Raw genomic sequence first — 15,337 nt, 5'->3', positions numbered from 1 at the left:
CCAAGGAAAAGAATAATCTCATAATAAATCCAGAAAAAAAAGATATCCTAATCTCAAGGACCTCATCCAAAGAAATGAGTGACCTGGAAATTAGAATGAACCAAATAGAAATCAAGTCGATGTGACAAATATTAAAATTACAAAAATAAAAAATACTAAGTAAGAAATATAAAAAACAACTAACCTAGAAAACATGTCAAGGAAAAATAATCTAAAAATTAACTTAAAATCGTAGCAAAAAGTCTGGATATATTTCAAGAAATTATGAACTGAAAACTACCCAGAACTCTTGGAACCAGAAGGCAAATTGAAAATAGTACCAGTTCACCAGTCTGAAACAAAACTCAAAATCATAACTCCCAAGAATATTATAACCAAAATCCAGAGCTTCCAGTCAAAGAAAAAATAATACAAGAAATCACAAAGAAAGAGTTCAAATACTAAAGAGCCACAGAAGGGATCACACGAGATTTGGTACCTGCCACAATGAAACAGAAATGAGTTTAGAAAATGATGCCTCAATGAGAAAAAAACTAAAGGCTTACAACTAAGAATAACTTCTCTGGGAAAACTAAGTATAATCTCACAAGGAAGACCTTTAAGGAACTAGAAGAATTCCAAGTACTCACAATGAAAAGGCCAGAATTGAGTAGACATTTTGATATGGAAACACATGAGTCAAGAGAAACATAGAATGGTACACATTTTTTAAAGGAATATATGAGGATGAATTATTTATTTGCTGATATTGGGATAAGAAATAAATGATACTTTATATCTTTAAGGCTCATTAAGAAAGGTCAATATGAGAGGTCCAGGGAGTGGTTTGGTAGTGTTTTGATGGTCTTAGTGAAGGTGAAAGGGAAGAATTCAGGGACTATACTATGGGAGAAAATAAGAGGAAGAGCACAGAAATCATTATGACATTCTAGAAGTACATAATATGAAGAGTATTTAATCATGGAGAGAAGGGTTAGGGGAATGAGCATCCCATGAACCACACTTTCATTTATATTAGATGCATATCAATGCAATTTCACACAGTGACATATACACATATAAACATTGTGGTATAGAAATATATTGAATTCAAAAGAGAAATAAGAATAGTTATTACAGAAAAATTCCTGTAGTGTGTATATGTATGCAGTCTTTCATTAGTAAATGGGCACATAACTAAAAACAAAAAACTTGAACCAAGTGATCCTTTCAAACACTAAGCAACACAGTAGAAATTCTGAAAAATTAAAGAGATTAATAAAATTGAAAGCAAAAGCATTGAATTGATAAATATAGGAAGTATTTTTTTAAATAGAAGAACATTTAGCTAGTATTTTTAAAAAGAGAAAAACCAAATTGTTGACATCAGAAACTAAAAAGGAGAATCACCAAATGGAAATATTCTAAATTGAATATTGCAAAATTATAAAGAATAAGCATGTTTTGAAAAAAAAGACATGAGAAAGCATTTAGTTCCATTGTATACTTCAGTGTAACTGCTGTTAATGGGAGAAATATCTCCCACTGAGTTCATTGCTAGGTTACTGCTGCCAAATAAACCTATCACAACATAGAAATTATAGAGGTAAAAACCTAGGTTTTATTATGCTTAAGCACAGATTCAGTAGGTAGAAAAATAACTCCGAACACAGATCAGAATTTCTGACAAAGACTTTATGGGAAAAATTATGTTAGAGACAGAGAAATAATTTTTTTAGCATATAACAATAATTATGGCCTATTAAATCATAAAAGTCACACAGGACTCTACTCAGACAGATTCATTATCTCATGCTCCCTTCAATTAAGGTTGGACAAATTAGTGAAAAGACTAAGTTACAGCTTTGAATCCTTAGTATACAAAATTCTACACTTACAAAACTATAAGGTTAAACATTAAAGAAGTTATGATGGGCTAATTGAGGAGAATAAATTTATATGTCACAAAGTTAACCAAAGGTTCAATGTCAGGGAAATACTTTGATAAATTAAAAAAAAAAAGATTCTGTATTCCCTTCCTTTTCTCATTTGGATTCTTATCTTAGGAATGTCAAAAGTCTTAATATTATCATTCCATGAGTCCAACCAAATGAAGTTAATATTCACAGGAAACAGGCTTCAGTTAGTCAAATGTTTCAGAAGGAATGATATAATGAAAGTGAATAAAAGGAAAATGAAAAATTCCCATAATACTACACTGAGTTATCTTTCATTTCAAGTGTCCAGATAGATAGACTCGTGTTAAGGAAATGGCAACTCATCCCAGACCAAGATATTTTTAGGATTGTCCTCATATCTTGAAGTTTTACACATAAATTCTCTTTAAAATTGACTCATGTGATGATACTATAATTCATAGCCTGCTTATGCCACAGGCCTAAAGAGATAAGCATATTGCAGATTTAGTATCCTGGTTAACTAGCTTCCAACCTCCTAGATTTTCTAAAAAGGTAAAACAAAACAAAAGATTTACTGCTGATAACACATCTTGAGGTGGGTTTGTAAGCTCTTGGAAAAGTCAGGGCAACTCTCTGCCAAAGTCAGCTTAGTTGAGATTTCCCTGAATCAAGATGTACCCTGCTAAATGCTATATGAGGTGATTTGTTTCTGCATCTGCCCTGGGCTGACTTTTTTTTCCCCTGGCTCATTGCTTACTTGCATCAGAAGACTGTCCAAGGTGCATATGTGATTCTTCAGGAAGGTGCCTTGGCAACTTATCCCAAGTCAGAGTGCCAGCTAAAAAAGTGAGGTAGGGTGTTAGCCAGGCTGGATGTTGTAGATGCAAATTGCCAGTGACCTTCATGAGGAAATGAGTTTAGCTTAATCTTTAGATGATGTAATATAGGAATTATTTTTAAAAGGGCGGGATTCTCAGATGTAATCTGGGAGGTACTTTGGTGGCTTCATAACTTGCATATTTAAAGTTCTTAAGGAAATAATGCATTTTCCTCCTTGGATTATATAGCAAGCTGTTTTAATTCACAGTTATACCTTACCATTCTATTAAAATTATATTTTTTAATTAATCAATAAATACTTATGTTTAAAATGAATAAGGTAAAAATAAACTATATTGCCTCTTGTCTTTTTTTTGCTCCTATCATGTTACTTTAGATTTTCTGTTGAACAGCATCTCTCCCTTGTCTATATCAGGAAATAAGTTTGATAGCTCAAAATTTGCAAGGGAAAAAAAACTATAGACTGGACTAGGTGGTTTTATGTGCAATAGGAAGAGATGGATTGAACTCCTCAGGGAAGTAACTATTATACTTTTTAGAAGAAAAAGATCAAGATCAGACCCTTTTTTAGACCTGTCTCATAAGATGGTATTAGTATAACTAGAATAAATGTTTTTAAATTTAAAATCTATCTTCCAATGTAGTCAAGTTAGTTTTAAAAAATACTTGTTCTCCTATTGTCTTTCCTCACTTTCCCCAATAGAACATTTTTTTAAATGTTCATGTATGGTACAGCAAAACAAATTTCTATATTAATTACATCCAAATATTCATGTCTTATTATGGATTTTAAGTCTGTCACCTCTCTGGTAGGAGATATGTAGCATGATTCATATTTGGTCCTCTCGATTTGTGGTTTATCATTACATTAGTCACAATTCTAAAGACTTTCAAAGTTTTTTTTTCCCCCTGTAATATTGTTGTCATTGTGTAAATAGTTTTCCTAGTTATATTCATTTTATTTTTCATCACACCAGAGAGATCTCTCCAGTTTTCTCAAAAACTGTCCATTTCATCACTTATCATGGCAAGTAATATTATTACATTCATATACCATAATTTCTTTAGGCATTTACCCCAAAAGTGGTCATCCTCTCAGTTTCTGATTTTTGGCTACTCTGAAAAGAGTTATCATAGATATTTTTTACATATAGATCTTGTTCCTTTTTCTTTGAACTCTGTGTCATATAGATCTGGTTGTTAAGTTAAAAAGGTATAAATAGTTTAGTAACTATTGAGCTATCCTCAATCTCGTTTTTTTTTTTTAGTCTGTCAAGGTTTTACCAGGGTGTAGCTGCTGTGCTTACTAATACTTCTTGGAGCCACAGGTGAGAGTTGAATGACAGTAAAAACCAAAGGTGGATGAGCAGCCCCAAAAATGTTGAGATTAACCAACAGACCTCAGACCTGTCGGTGAGCTAGGGGAGTGTCTACACCAAGGATGTGAAGACTTTCCCTAGCAGGATGGGCAAATGGGAAAAGTTTGTTCCAACAGCTATGAAGTCGACTGAAATAGAATTGGTCAGATATTGAAGAAACCAAGGTGACCTATTCCTTTCATCAGTGCTTACATGGTTCATGAAAGAACATATCCCTTTACATGTGATGGGCTAGAATGAGGCTTCTCTGCAGAATTTAGCTTAGGTTACAGAATTAAGTGGAAATCACAATTAATGAGGTAAATAAGATCAGCAAATTACAAGGACCTTTTAAAGTGAGCTCTTCCATTGTCCTGCCTTCATCATCAACCCTGACCTTCCCCCATGCACTACAGCATTAACTGGGTGTGCCTTAAAAAATCTCTGGTAGTCATTCAATCCAACAAACACTTATTAATTACCTACTCTGTACAAGCCACCCTGCTCAGCCTGGGTGTATTGAAAATAGTGCTTGCATTCTTTGTGTGGGGTATAATGTACACAGATACATAAATATCTGGAGGTGATTTGAGGAGGAATAGAGCAACAACAATGGTGATCAGAAGAGGTTTCATGGAAGTGATGACATCTGAAGTAAGCCTTGAATGAAGATAAAATCTCTCAGAAGCAGAGGGGAGTAAGGGAGCACAGTTCAGTCTGTGTGAAAGCACAGAGAAGGGGCTGAGGTGGCTCAAGTCAGGGAACAATAAGAAGCAGAGTGCATGAAGGGGAAGAATGTGAGATAAGTTTGGAAACGCAAGCTAGGGCCAGATTGTTGTGAGTTTTAAATACTGTGTTATAGAATTTGTATTTTGACCGAGTGGCAGTGGCGAGCCAATGAAGTCATCTCCATCATTTCTGTTGATTATGCATTACTGTGGTCATACAGCTTTTGCAATCTCAAGAAAATTTTTTCATGTCTAATCAAAATTCCTCTATTATAGTTAATTGTCCTTCCATAACCTATCCTTATTGGAAATGGAAGTCTTACTCACACTTTACAGTATTTCATAATGTATTTTATTATTAAATTCTTCCTTAGATTTCTTTTCTTCAAATGAAATAAGGTAGCCTTTCTTACTCAAAAGTCATGCTCACTGTGAATCTGCTGTTTGACTAAGAAACAACATTTAGTGGAAGATGGCATTTCTTGATGCCAGTTCCATTTTGGGATTTCAGAGAGGGGAGATCCCCTTTTAACCATGTGAGATTTTCAGAATGACCTCCTAAACAAGACATTTCAACCAATAATGTTAATAATGGCTACCACTGTCCTCTCATGACACAATGCAACTTGGCTACTTAATGATGTAAACATTTGGTTCAGTTTTTTCATCCCTTTGTAACAATTGGTTCACCTTCCTTCCCCACTCAGCTCACCAAGGTAGAGGGTGGGGGTGTTTCTCAGTCTCCAAATTCAACTTTTTCTTCCATACCTTAATATTTATTATCTTCATTAATTGGCTACTCAGTAGGAATTTCTCATAGTAGAGAGAAGATAGGATAGTAATGTCCAGAATTCCAAATTATTATATTTTAGGAGAGTAGGAACCCTTTGGGTATGCTAAAAAGTGCTTTAAGGAAGGAGTAGGATCTCAGATGGGTACAGAATGGGACAGGAGTCTTCAATGTGAGACAACAGGAGAAAATATGAGATAAATAGTTTATAAAGTTTTAGAATTGTTTACAGAAGCTTAATTTTAGTGATGAAAGTAGGTAGTCCTTGCCACTTAGCTGAAAACCCCAAATTTTCAGAAAAAGTGAACCTTACCACTAGCTCTGATCAAATACACCATGGGACATGGGATAAGGGAAATAGGAGTTAAGACCAGAAGCAAGTAGAGAAATTTTAGGACTTTCCAGAAAGAAAGATTTAAGCAAAGGTAGGTACATAAGGAAGAGGAAAAATCATGTGTCACCTGGATCTATGTCATGAGTGGGTCATAGAAGGAAGAAAGGATAAAGAATGACTGATCATTCTTGGGAGTGGTGTTCAGTGTTATATAGATCCTTTGTCACAATGAAGACAGTTTGACAGGTAATCCATCATGTACAGGTGGCTTGTGTTGAATTTGTTCAGTTGTTTTCAGTTGTCTGACTCTCTGTGATCCCAGGTAGAGTTTCTTGGCAAAGATACTGGAGTTATTTGCCATTTTCTTCTCCAGCTTATCTTACAGTGGAGGAAACGGAGGCAAATAGGGTTAAGTGACTTGCCCAGGGTCACACAGCTAGTAAATGTCTGAGGCCTGATCTGAACTCAGGAAGAAAAACCTTCTGACTCCAGGCTGGCCACTCCATCTACTGTGCCACTTAGCTGCCCTTGTGCGGAATGAAAGTAGAATAGAGGGATCTGGAAGCCAGTGGATGTGATTTGGATTTTGGGAGAATTAAAGGAGGAACCAAGTCAGGCATCACAGTAATGACAGCACTTAGCACAGTAGCTAGCATATAGTAGATACCTAATGTATGCTACCTGAGTGACTATCACCATTTATATCAGTTTTAGAGTTTACAGAGCATTTTCCAAATATTATTTAATTTTATCACATGTGAATACATTTCCCCTGTTAGGACCTGGGAATTTAGTTTTGTAGGTTTGTTTAGAAAAATGCATCAGCATGCAGTATCTCTGGTTAGTTGGGCCCTACCTGAATAATATATGCTTAGATAACTGGAGATACTTACTTAGTGTAATTTGGGATTGGAGCCATAGAGTAGGGATAATCTTTTGGGATCATATACAGGGACTTTTGTAACCTTTAGTCTCCAGAGCTGTTAATCTATTCCTGTTTCTGAAGAATATTTAATTAATAAAACTTAAAATCAAATAAATAAACATTGCAGTAATTACATTTAATTACAGAACAAAGGAGACAGAAAAATGTTTTTTAAAAAAAGCTTTAACATGGAGGGATATGGGCCATTGCTTTCTTGTATATGATCAAAATAATTTTAAAGATCATTTCCAACTATCATCACTCCAATTCTAATCATGTACATTAGGACTCAAAAAAAAGACATCTCATTAAAAATCATAGACTCTCAAAACTGTTGAAAGATTTCTTTTTAGAAATAAATGTAATCGTTCAGTCATTACTTCAGATTTTAAAAATAAAGTGTAACTTGTGACAAATTTTGAAAACTCTGATTTCATATTCACCACATTTGGTAGGTATATTTCTTTCATTTCTCAATTTACTTCCTAGCAGCAGGAAGGCCATTTTAATGTAACATCAATCAAATATCAGATCCTATGGAGGCCTAATCTACACTCTTTAAGAAGACAAAACTTCACTTGACCTTGATGACAGTTCTGCTAGCTAAAAAGATATCTCAAAACAGTTTTTTAAATTACCTTTTATCATTTTTCCTCTAGAATTTTAGCTCTTTGGGGTTCTGGGACTTTTGCCTACATTTAATTTCAGTTCCTTTCAGTGGGAGTACTATGAGAGGGAAAGGATGTGAGGAAATACAAGGTTAGACTGTGCTGTCTTTTTACTTGGTGATTATTACTGTCTCCCATTGAAGAGAGTAGTGTAAGTGTAGTGCCAGATATTCCTTGAAAAATTTTCGTAATGAGTACAAAAGGATTTCTGTAATGAGAGGAAATATCTCTTCTATATCCTCAAGGGAGAGGTACTGTCCAAGACATTGAGGCTTTGTCCCATAAATGTATATTGTCCATAGGAGGAGAACTGTGTCCCACTGGAAGGGAAGTTGTTAGGTAGAACTTGCTGTGCTTTGTGTGCTATCCACCATCCTCTTGTTCTCAATCATTCTCATGTCTACAAAACATCTTTCTCACCTACAAATTTGCTATTTAGATTTTCCCCCCTCTTAATTGTGGAATTTTTCCTTACTTAATAGTAAAATGAAACCACTCACAAGCCACGGCGGCACTTCTGATGATACATATCTGTGAATTACAATATAGCTTACGAAATTATTTCTTTAGGAATTCATTCACTTTTCTTACCTGAGTTTAAGAAAATACTAGTTTGATAGTTGTTTAAAACCAACCTAATCAGTGTTCTATTCTGGGGAAAGGATGTGGTGTGTTGATTTATTTTGTGTGGTTAGGCTATCATAGTTAAATCATTTTTATTTTCTGTGTATGTACACAAAGAGATGAATACTGATGCCTCTTACTAGATGGGTCTTGTTTCTACTGTGTTAGATAGCTCTAACGACGTGTGAATCCTAGAAAGCAGCACCTGACACCAAAGAATTCTGCCCATGCCTTTGTGCAACATCCTTATCTGAATGATCCATGAATCCAGAATGTGTCTGGGGTCTGCTTACCAAGACTGGTGCATTCAGAAAAGTAACCAGTTCTTCCCCAATACAACACAGTAGTACTCCTAATTGCTGTTGCCTTTTTAACTTAGTTATAGAGAACTCTGCTTTCCCTTGTCTATCATATTTACTTCTTAGCTTCATCCCAATCTTCTGTCTGGTAGCTTCATATGTTAATGAATTATCATTAAATACTAGGTGCTAACCTTTGTGATTCCTACACTACTGAGTGACTGAGTACTTCCTGTTTCCTCTAAACTTGAGAGGTCAAAGTCCATGTCTCTCTGCCTTAGTTTATAATTCTGACCCCAAATCAGTGCTTGTAGAATGAAAGATCATAACATTGCAAAGCCGTTTCTGTGCCCTTCTATTGAAGATTGAAATGTCACAAGATGAAGATAATTTGCTTGTTAACTAGTATTCAATTTCCACACAGCATATAGATGATATCCCTATATTGCCTTGTGGAGTTAACTGTTATAATAGGAAGAGAGAAGCTACTTTATGTAGAAAGTTGACTGAGTGCTTATGTGTTATGGTCAAGAGGAGGTAAAAACAACATGTTATTTGTTTTTCTGATGTGAAACTTTTCTATTTTGCAGGGCATCTTTCCTGCAAACTACATTCATTTGAAAAAGGCAATTGTCAGCAACAGGGGGTAAGTAGTTTGTTTTTCTTAAGTTAATTATTATATTTATATACTTTCTTCAGGGGAGAGAGATTTGACAAGTGTGTTTTCCCCTTTCTTATCCTGAAGTTGTTAATTTTATTTAAATGGTGATCAAACAGAATAAAGGCACAGGGAAAAGGGAGCTAGCCTTAGCTTACCTCTGACATATACTGGTTTTGTGACCCTGGGCAAGTCACAAACTCTGAGTGCCTTTCAGTCAATAGTCTCAGACTAAAGTGCATTGCCAGAAAGAGTTTCCTCACTGGGAGTTCCCTAGATCAATGAAATTAAAGTACTAATCCCCCAAATGTGGATTAAAAATTGTGTGTATATGTATATGTGTATGTATATATACATATATACATACATATATATGTGTATGTAGTGATTTACAGTTTATGAAACACTTTCCTCACAATTCAATTTCCACACAATTCAAAGAGCACTCTAGATCTAGCCTGCCTTATATTAGGCCATGTTCCACATTGCCATTCAGTTATCTAAGAGCCCAATCATCTTCTTGCCATCCTCTCTGAAGCTATTTGTGTATCTAGCATTGTTTTAAGATTTTTCTCAGGACATATGGAGCAGTTCATATTTTACACGAAGGAAAAAAGATATATTAACTGTTAAAGGCTATAGAATACTGCCACTGTTACAGATAAACATTATGATGCCTAAAAGAAGTATAAAATAATTTTTATGTAATTTTTAAAATATATATTTGAATAGATAGATGAAGAAACACATTTTTCAGACAGTATTCAAACAGCTTTGCACCAAAAACTACATGTAGAATAAACATAAGGACTCAAATCACCTTGTGAAAGAAGTAAAATGATGCCTTGCTTGCATATGAACAGTTTGATGTTTCAAAGAAGTAGAGAAAGTACTTTTATTTATTAACTAGAGAAATATGAATGTAAAGCTCAGTTTCAAGGACTCTGAAGGAGATGTAGAACCATATGGTGACCTTAGAACATTAGAATTGTGTGTCAGCTCATTGGCATATTACTCTTTAATGACTCAAAAGAAGAGTTTAAAAAAGAGAAAAAATTGTAAGTATTTAGACATTAAGGTATGATTTTAAAAGGGCTGTTGATTTTCTTTGAGGAAATATAGGAAGTTGTTACCTTTTTAAGTGAAAGGTGAGTGACTGAGAGTCAAAGGCTCTCATTTTAGCCTTTGAAGATAGGGAGGAACATGATAAAGGAACCTGAGAAGGAGAATTGAAAACTCAGCAGGGTCCTGAAAAGCTGCTCTGTTAGAGTTATGGCAGCTAAAAGTAGGCAGCTGACAGAAGGCTTAGCTAAATGACTCCTGAGCAGTAGAAGAGAGAACTGATTTCATTGGCCAAGTGCCTTAGTGACAGTGATATATTGGGACTGTGATACATTTTATTACTCATGTCCTTGTTTTACTATATGAGTATCTATAATGTTATTTCTTTTGCATCCTTGTTAAATGCTTATTTTTAAGATCTAGAATCTATTGTGAATGATTGGTTTTGTAAATATATTTTATCTATGTGCATTACATTGTGAGTGGTTGGCTGTACCAAAAAAAAAAAAAACCATAGATGGGGGTTCAGGAGCTACAGTGGTAAGTAGAGGGTCTATTTCCCCTCAGTAAGGTTGTCCCTATATAACCTTATGAGAGTGAGTATAATTTTGTGGTGATAATCTCTCTCTCTGGAAACCTAGACCCACAAGTTCAGTGGGCAACTCAAAGAATGAGTCAGTATTTACATGGCTAGATAAGAGATGTGAGGCTCTTATATTGTGGAAGTTGGCCATGCCATTCCTGTTATAAATACACCCCCTTTCCACCCAACTTTTGCCCTGGGAACAATGATAAAATAAGTACTTCCTTTGTTTCTAGAAATGATATATCAATTCACCACTCCACTTACATTTCCTGTGTTTTCCCAAATGGCCTTCCTTGGCCATTACATCCCTATACATGTGGTCTTTCCCTGTTAGAATATAAGCATCTTAAGGACAGAGACTGTATCACTTTTTATTTTTATCTCTAGCATTTAGCATGGTGCCATGGACAAAGTTTATGATTAATAAATTATTTTTGTTAATTTATTCAACTACTCTGGATTATAAGTAATACAAGTATTAAATACTTTTTGTGGTCATACAATTAATAAATGTTGAATTTAAAACTCCAGGTCAGGTTTCCTAGTGCCATGTCCATTGTTGTTGTTGTTACTTTTACTTAACCATATTGAGATTATCTTTGTTTATATTTCTATACAATAAGAATATAAGATGGATTATATGGCATACTTATAGATACTTAGGTTTTTCCCAACATTTTGTGGTTTTTGAGTTGTTTCAATTGTGTTCAACTCTTTATGACCCCATTTGGGGTTTCTTGACAAAGATACTGGAATGGTTTTCCATTTCCTTCTCCAGCTCATTTTACAGAAGTGGAAAATAAGGCAAACAGGGTGAAGTGACTTGCCCAGGGTCACACAACTGATAAGTGTCTGAGGCTGGATTTGAACTAAGGTCTTCCTGACTCCAAGCCCAATGCTCTGTCCACTGTGCCACCTAGCTGCCCAAATCAATGTTTTAAGTACTTAATAAATTATTATTATGGATTAATTTTAAAATAAGGCATTTTCCTTTATTAGTTTCAAGTGAGGCCCTCATCATTTACCAGCATCACATATAAGTGAGAGCATTCTAATTTTCTTTAGTTTTTTAGTCATGTGACACACATGATAAAAATAGATAAAATAAAAACTTCTGGGGAAACTGATCATCAATCTGACAGAAATTAGATTTAACCCAACATTTCATGCCATGCCCCAAGAAGAGTTCCAAATGAATGCATGACTTAGATAGAAAAGGTCACATCCTAAATAGATTCAGGAAACAAGGAAGAAGTTACCTTTGATACCTAGGCTAGGGGAAGATTTCATGTTTAAAGTATAAATTTTTGAATATGTCAACTTTAAAAGGTTTTGCCAAAACAAGGTAAACAGGGAAAATCTTTGCAGAAAGTTTCTCTGATAATGGTTTCATATCCAAGATGTACAAAGACTTGATTCGAGTGTATAAAACTACTTATTATATTCCCCAGACGTTATTCCCCAGAAGTTATTCCCCAATAAATAAATGATAAAAGGATACACATGGGTAGTTTTCAAAGAAAGAAATTCAAACTATCAACAACCATGTTCAAAGAAAATGCTTTGAATTGATACTTCTGAGAGTCAAGATGATGGAGTAAGCAGTAAATCACTGAAACTCTTCCATATTCAGCTCCAAACAACCATAAAATGTGCCCCCAAACAAATCCTGTAGCAGCAAAAAGAGGAGGTGAAACAATATTTGAGCCCAAGAAACTCGGAGCATCAGCAGGAAAAGTCTTTCACTTGGGTAAAGAGGGAGTGCAGTCCAAGACAGGAAGCATCCCAGCAAGCCCCATCTCAGGAAACCAGCAGTAGATCCTGAGCCCCAGTACAATGGAGTACAGCTTGCCAACACCAGGACCCCCATGTGCTTCAGCATAGCCAGGTGAACAGGCAGACTCCAGCTTTGAGAACCTCCATTTGCTTCATTGTAGTCCCAGGAAATGGAGAAACATTCTCTTGGGATCAGCACAGACCAGACACAAACACTAGGGCCCCAGCTTAGCACTAGGTATACTGCCAGACCCCTACACCTTTCAGCAGCTCCATCCACCACCCATCCCACCCTCTCAGTGAAGCATCAGACATGAGGGTCCCCTGTGGGCCTATGCTATATCAGTACAGCACCAGGTAAACAACCAGGGCCTATAGCCCTTCACACAAGAAGTCTGAGACAGTGCTCCTTCTACTCAGGGAGCAGAGCTGAAATTAAAAAGAAAGGAAAAAGGCCCAAAAAGATGAGCAAAAAACAACAGCAACAAAGAATCTGATCATAGAAAGTTATTATGATGACAGGGAAGAGCGAGACACAAACTCAGAAGAGGACAACAATTAAAAAAAAAACTATGGGTAAAACCCCAAAGAAAAATGGGAAATGGTCTCAAGCCCAGAAAGAACTCATGGAAGAGTTAAAAAGGAACTTAAAAGTCATGTAAGAGGTAGAAGAAAAATTGGGAAAAGAAATGAGAGTAATACAGGAGGATTATGAAAAATAGTCAGCAGCTTGAACAGAGAAAAGTAATTAAAAAGTACAATTGGGGAGATAAAAAAGTAAGTACAAAAACTAAGAGAGGAAAACAACTCCTTAAAAGTTAGAATTGGGCAAGTGGAAGCTAATGACTCTAGGAGACATCAAGAATCAAACAAATTCAAAAGAATGAGAAAAAAAAAAGAAAATGTAAAATACCTCATGGGAAACATAACTGACCTGGAAAATAGATCCTGGAGAGACAATGTCAAAATCATTGGACTACCTGAAAACCATAATCTAAAGGAAGACCTGAATAGCATCTTTCAAGAAATTATCAAGAAAAACTGCTTGGATATCCTAGAATCAGTGGGCAAAATAGGCATTGAAAGAATCCACCAATCATCTCAGGAAAGAGATCCTGAAGTAAAAACTCCAAGGAACATTATAGCCAAACTTCAGAACTCTCAGGTCAAGGAAGAAATACTGCAAGTGACCAGAAAGAAACAATTCAAATATTGGGGAGCCACAAGCAGGATCACATAGGACTTACCTACTGCAGCATTAAAGGATCAGAAGTCATGGAATGATATTCTGGAAGCCAAACGAGGTAGACCTACAACCAAGAATCACCTACCCAGTGAAATTAAGCATACTACTTCAAGGGAAATAATGGTAATTCAATGAAATAGAAGGATTTCAAGCTTTCATATGGAGAACAGAATTAAACTAAAAACATGATCTCTAATATCAAGACTCAAAAGAAGCATAAACAGGTAAAAAGGGAACAGAAAACATAAAGGATACAATGGAGCTAAACTGTTTACATCTCTACATGGGAAGGTGATACATGTAATTCTTAAAAATTGTATCACTAATAGTACAGCTAGAAGGAATATAAATAGAAGGTATGGGCATAAGGTGAATTTGAGGGGATGGCATAAAAATGATTAAGGTATAAGAAAAAGGAGTACACTGGGTGCAGAAAGAGAGGAGAGAATAGAATGGGGGTGAATTATTTCACGTGAAGAGGTTTAAAAGACCTATTGCAGTGAAGGGGAAGGTGGGCAGTGGGCCTCACTTTAACCTTACTTTCACCAGTATTGGCTCAAAGAGGGAATAATATACACAATCAGTTGAATATAGAAATCTGTCTTATCCTAGAGGACGGTAGGAGGGGAGGAGATTAAATAGAAAGGAAAGAGACTGACTGAAGGGAGAGCAGATCGGGGGAGGTGGTAGACAGAAGCAAAACACTGGTGAAGAGGGATAGGATGAAAAGAAAGAGAGGACAAACAGGAGGAAAAATAGGATCAATGAAATACACAATTAATAGTCATAACTGTGAATGTGAATGGTATGAACTCTCCCATAAAACAGAAGCAGATAGCAGAGTGGATCAAAAACCAGAATCCTACAATACATAATTTACAAGAAACACACTTGAAGCTGAGAGACACAGAGAGTAAAGGTAAGGGACTGGAACAGACTCTCTTATGCTTCTGCTGAAGTAAAAAAAAAAAAAACAGGGGCAGCAATCCTGATCTTACACAAAATAAAAGCAAAAAATAGATTTAATTAAAAGAGAGAAGGCAGGAAACGACATCTTGCTAATGGGTGCCATAGACAATGAAGCAATATCAATACTAAACATATATGCACGAAGTGTTATAGCATCCAAATTCTTAAAGGAGAAGTTAAGTGAGTTACAGGAAGAAATAGACAACAAAATTGTACTAATGGGGGTCCTCAACTGTAGCCTAAGAACTTGATCAATCCAACCAAAAATTAAACAAGAAAGAAACTAAGGGAGTAAATAGAATATTAGAAAAGTTAGATATGATAAACCTTTGGAGAAAACTGAATGGGAACAGAAATGAATATACCTTTTGTTCTTAGCAACACATGGTACCTAGACAAAAATTGACGATGTATTAGGATATAAAAACCTCAAAATCAAATGTAGAAATGCAGAAATATTAAATGTATTCTTTTCAGATTATAATGCAAGAAAAATTAAATTCAACTAAGGGCAGTGGAAAGATAGATTAAAAATAATTGGAAATTAAATAATCTAATCCTAAAGAATAAGTGGGT

The 15,337-nt window shown here is 35.3% G+C and overlaps 1 protein-coding gene across 4 annotated transcripts in view; it reads left to right on the top strand.

Moving 5' to 3' along the window:
- The window catches only part of DOCK3 (dedicator of cytokinesis 3), a 520,915-nt gene that overhangs the window by 178,920 nt on the left and 326,658 nt on the right, over positions 1-15,337 (top strand). For all 4 annotated transcript variants that reach the window (XM_069095615.1, XM_069095614.1, XM_069095613.1 and 1 more), the window contains exon 4: positions 9,055-9,110. In XM_069095615.1, the coding sequence (XP_068951716.1) occupies positions 9,055-9,110 (56 nt within the window). The remainder of the gene's footprint in view (positions 1-9,054; positions 9,111-15,337) is intronic.

This window comes from Petaurus breviceps, unplaced genomic scaffold, assembly GCF_028583685.1.
Source record: "Petaurus breviceps papuanus isolate PSGF00001 unplaced genomic scaffold, PetGlider_PUasm1.0 227, whole genome shotgun sequence".
Taxonomy (NCBI): domain Eukaryota; kingdom Metazoa; phylum Chordata; class Mammalia; order Diprotodontia; family Petauridae; genus Petaurus; species Petaurus breviceps.
The sequence above is the reverse complement of the archived record's forward strand: the minus strand, read 5'-3'. Positions and strand labels throughout refer to the sequence as shown.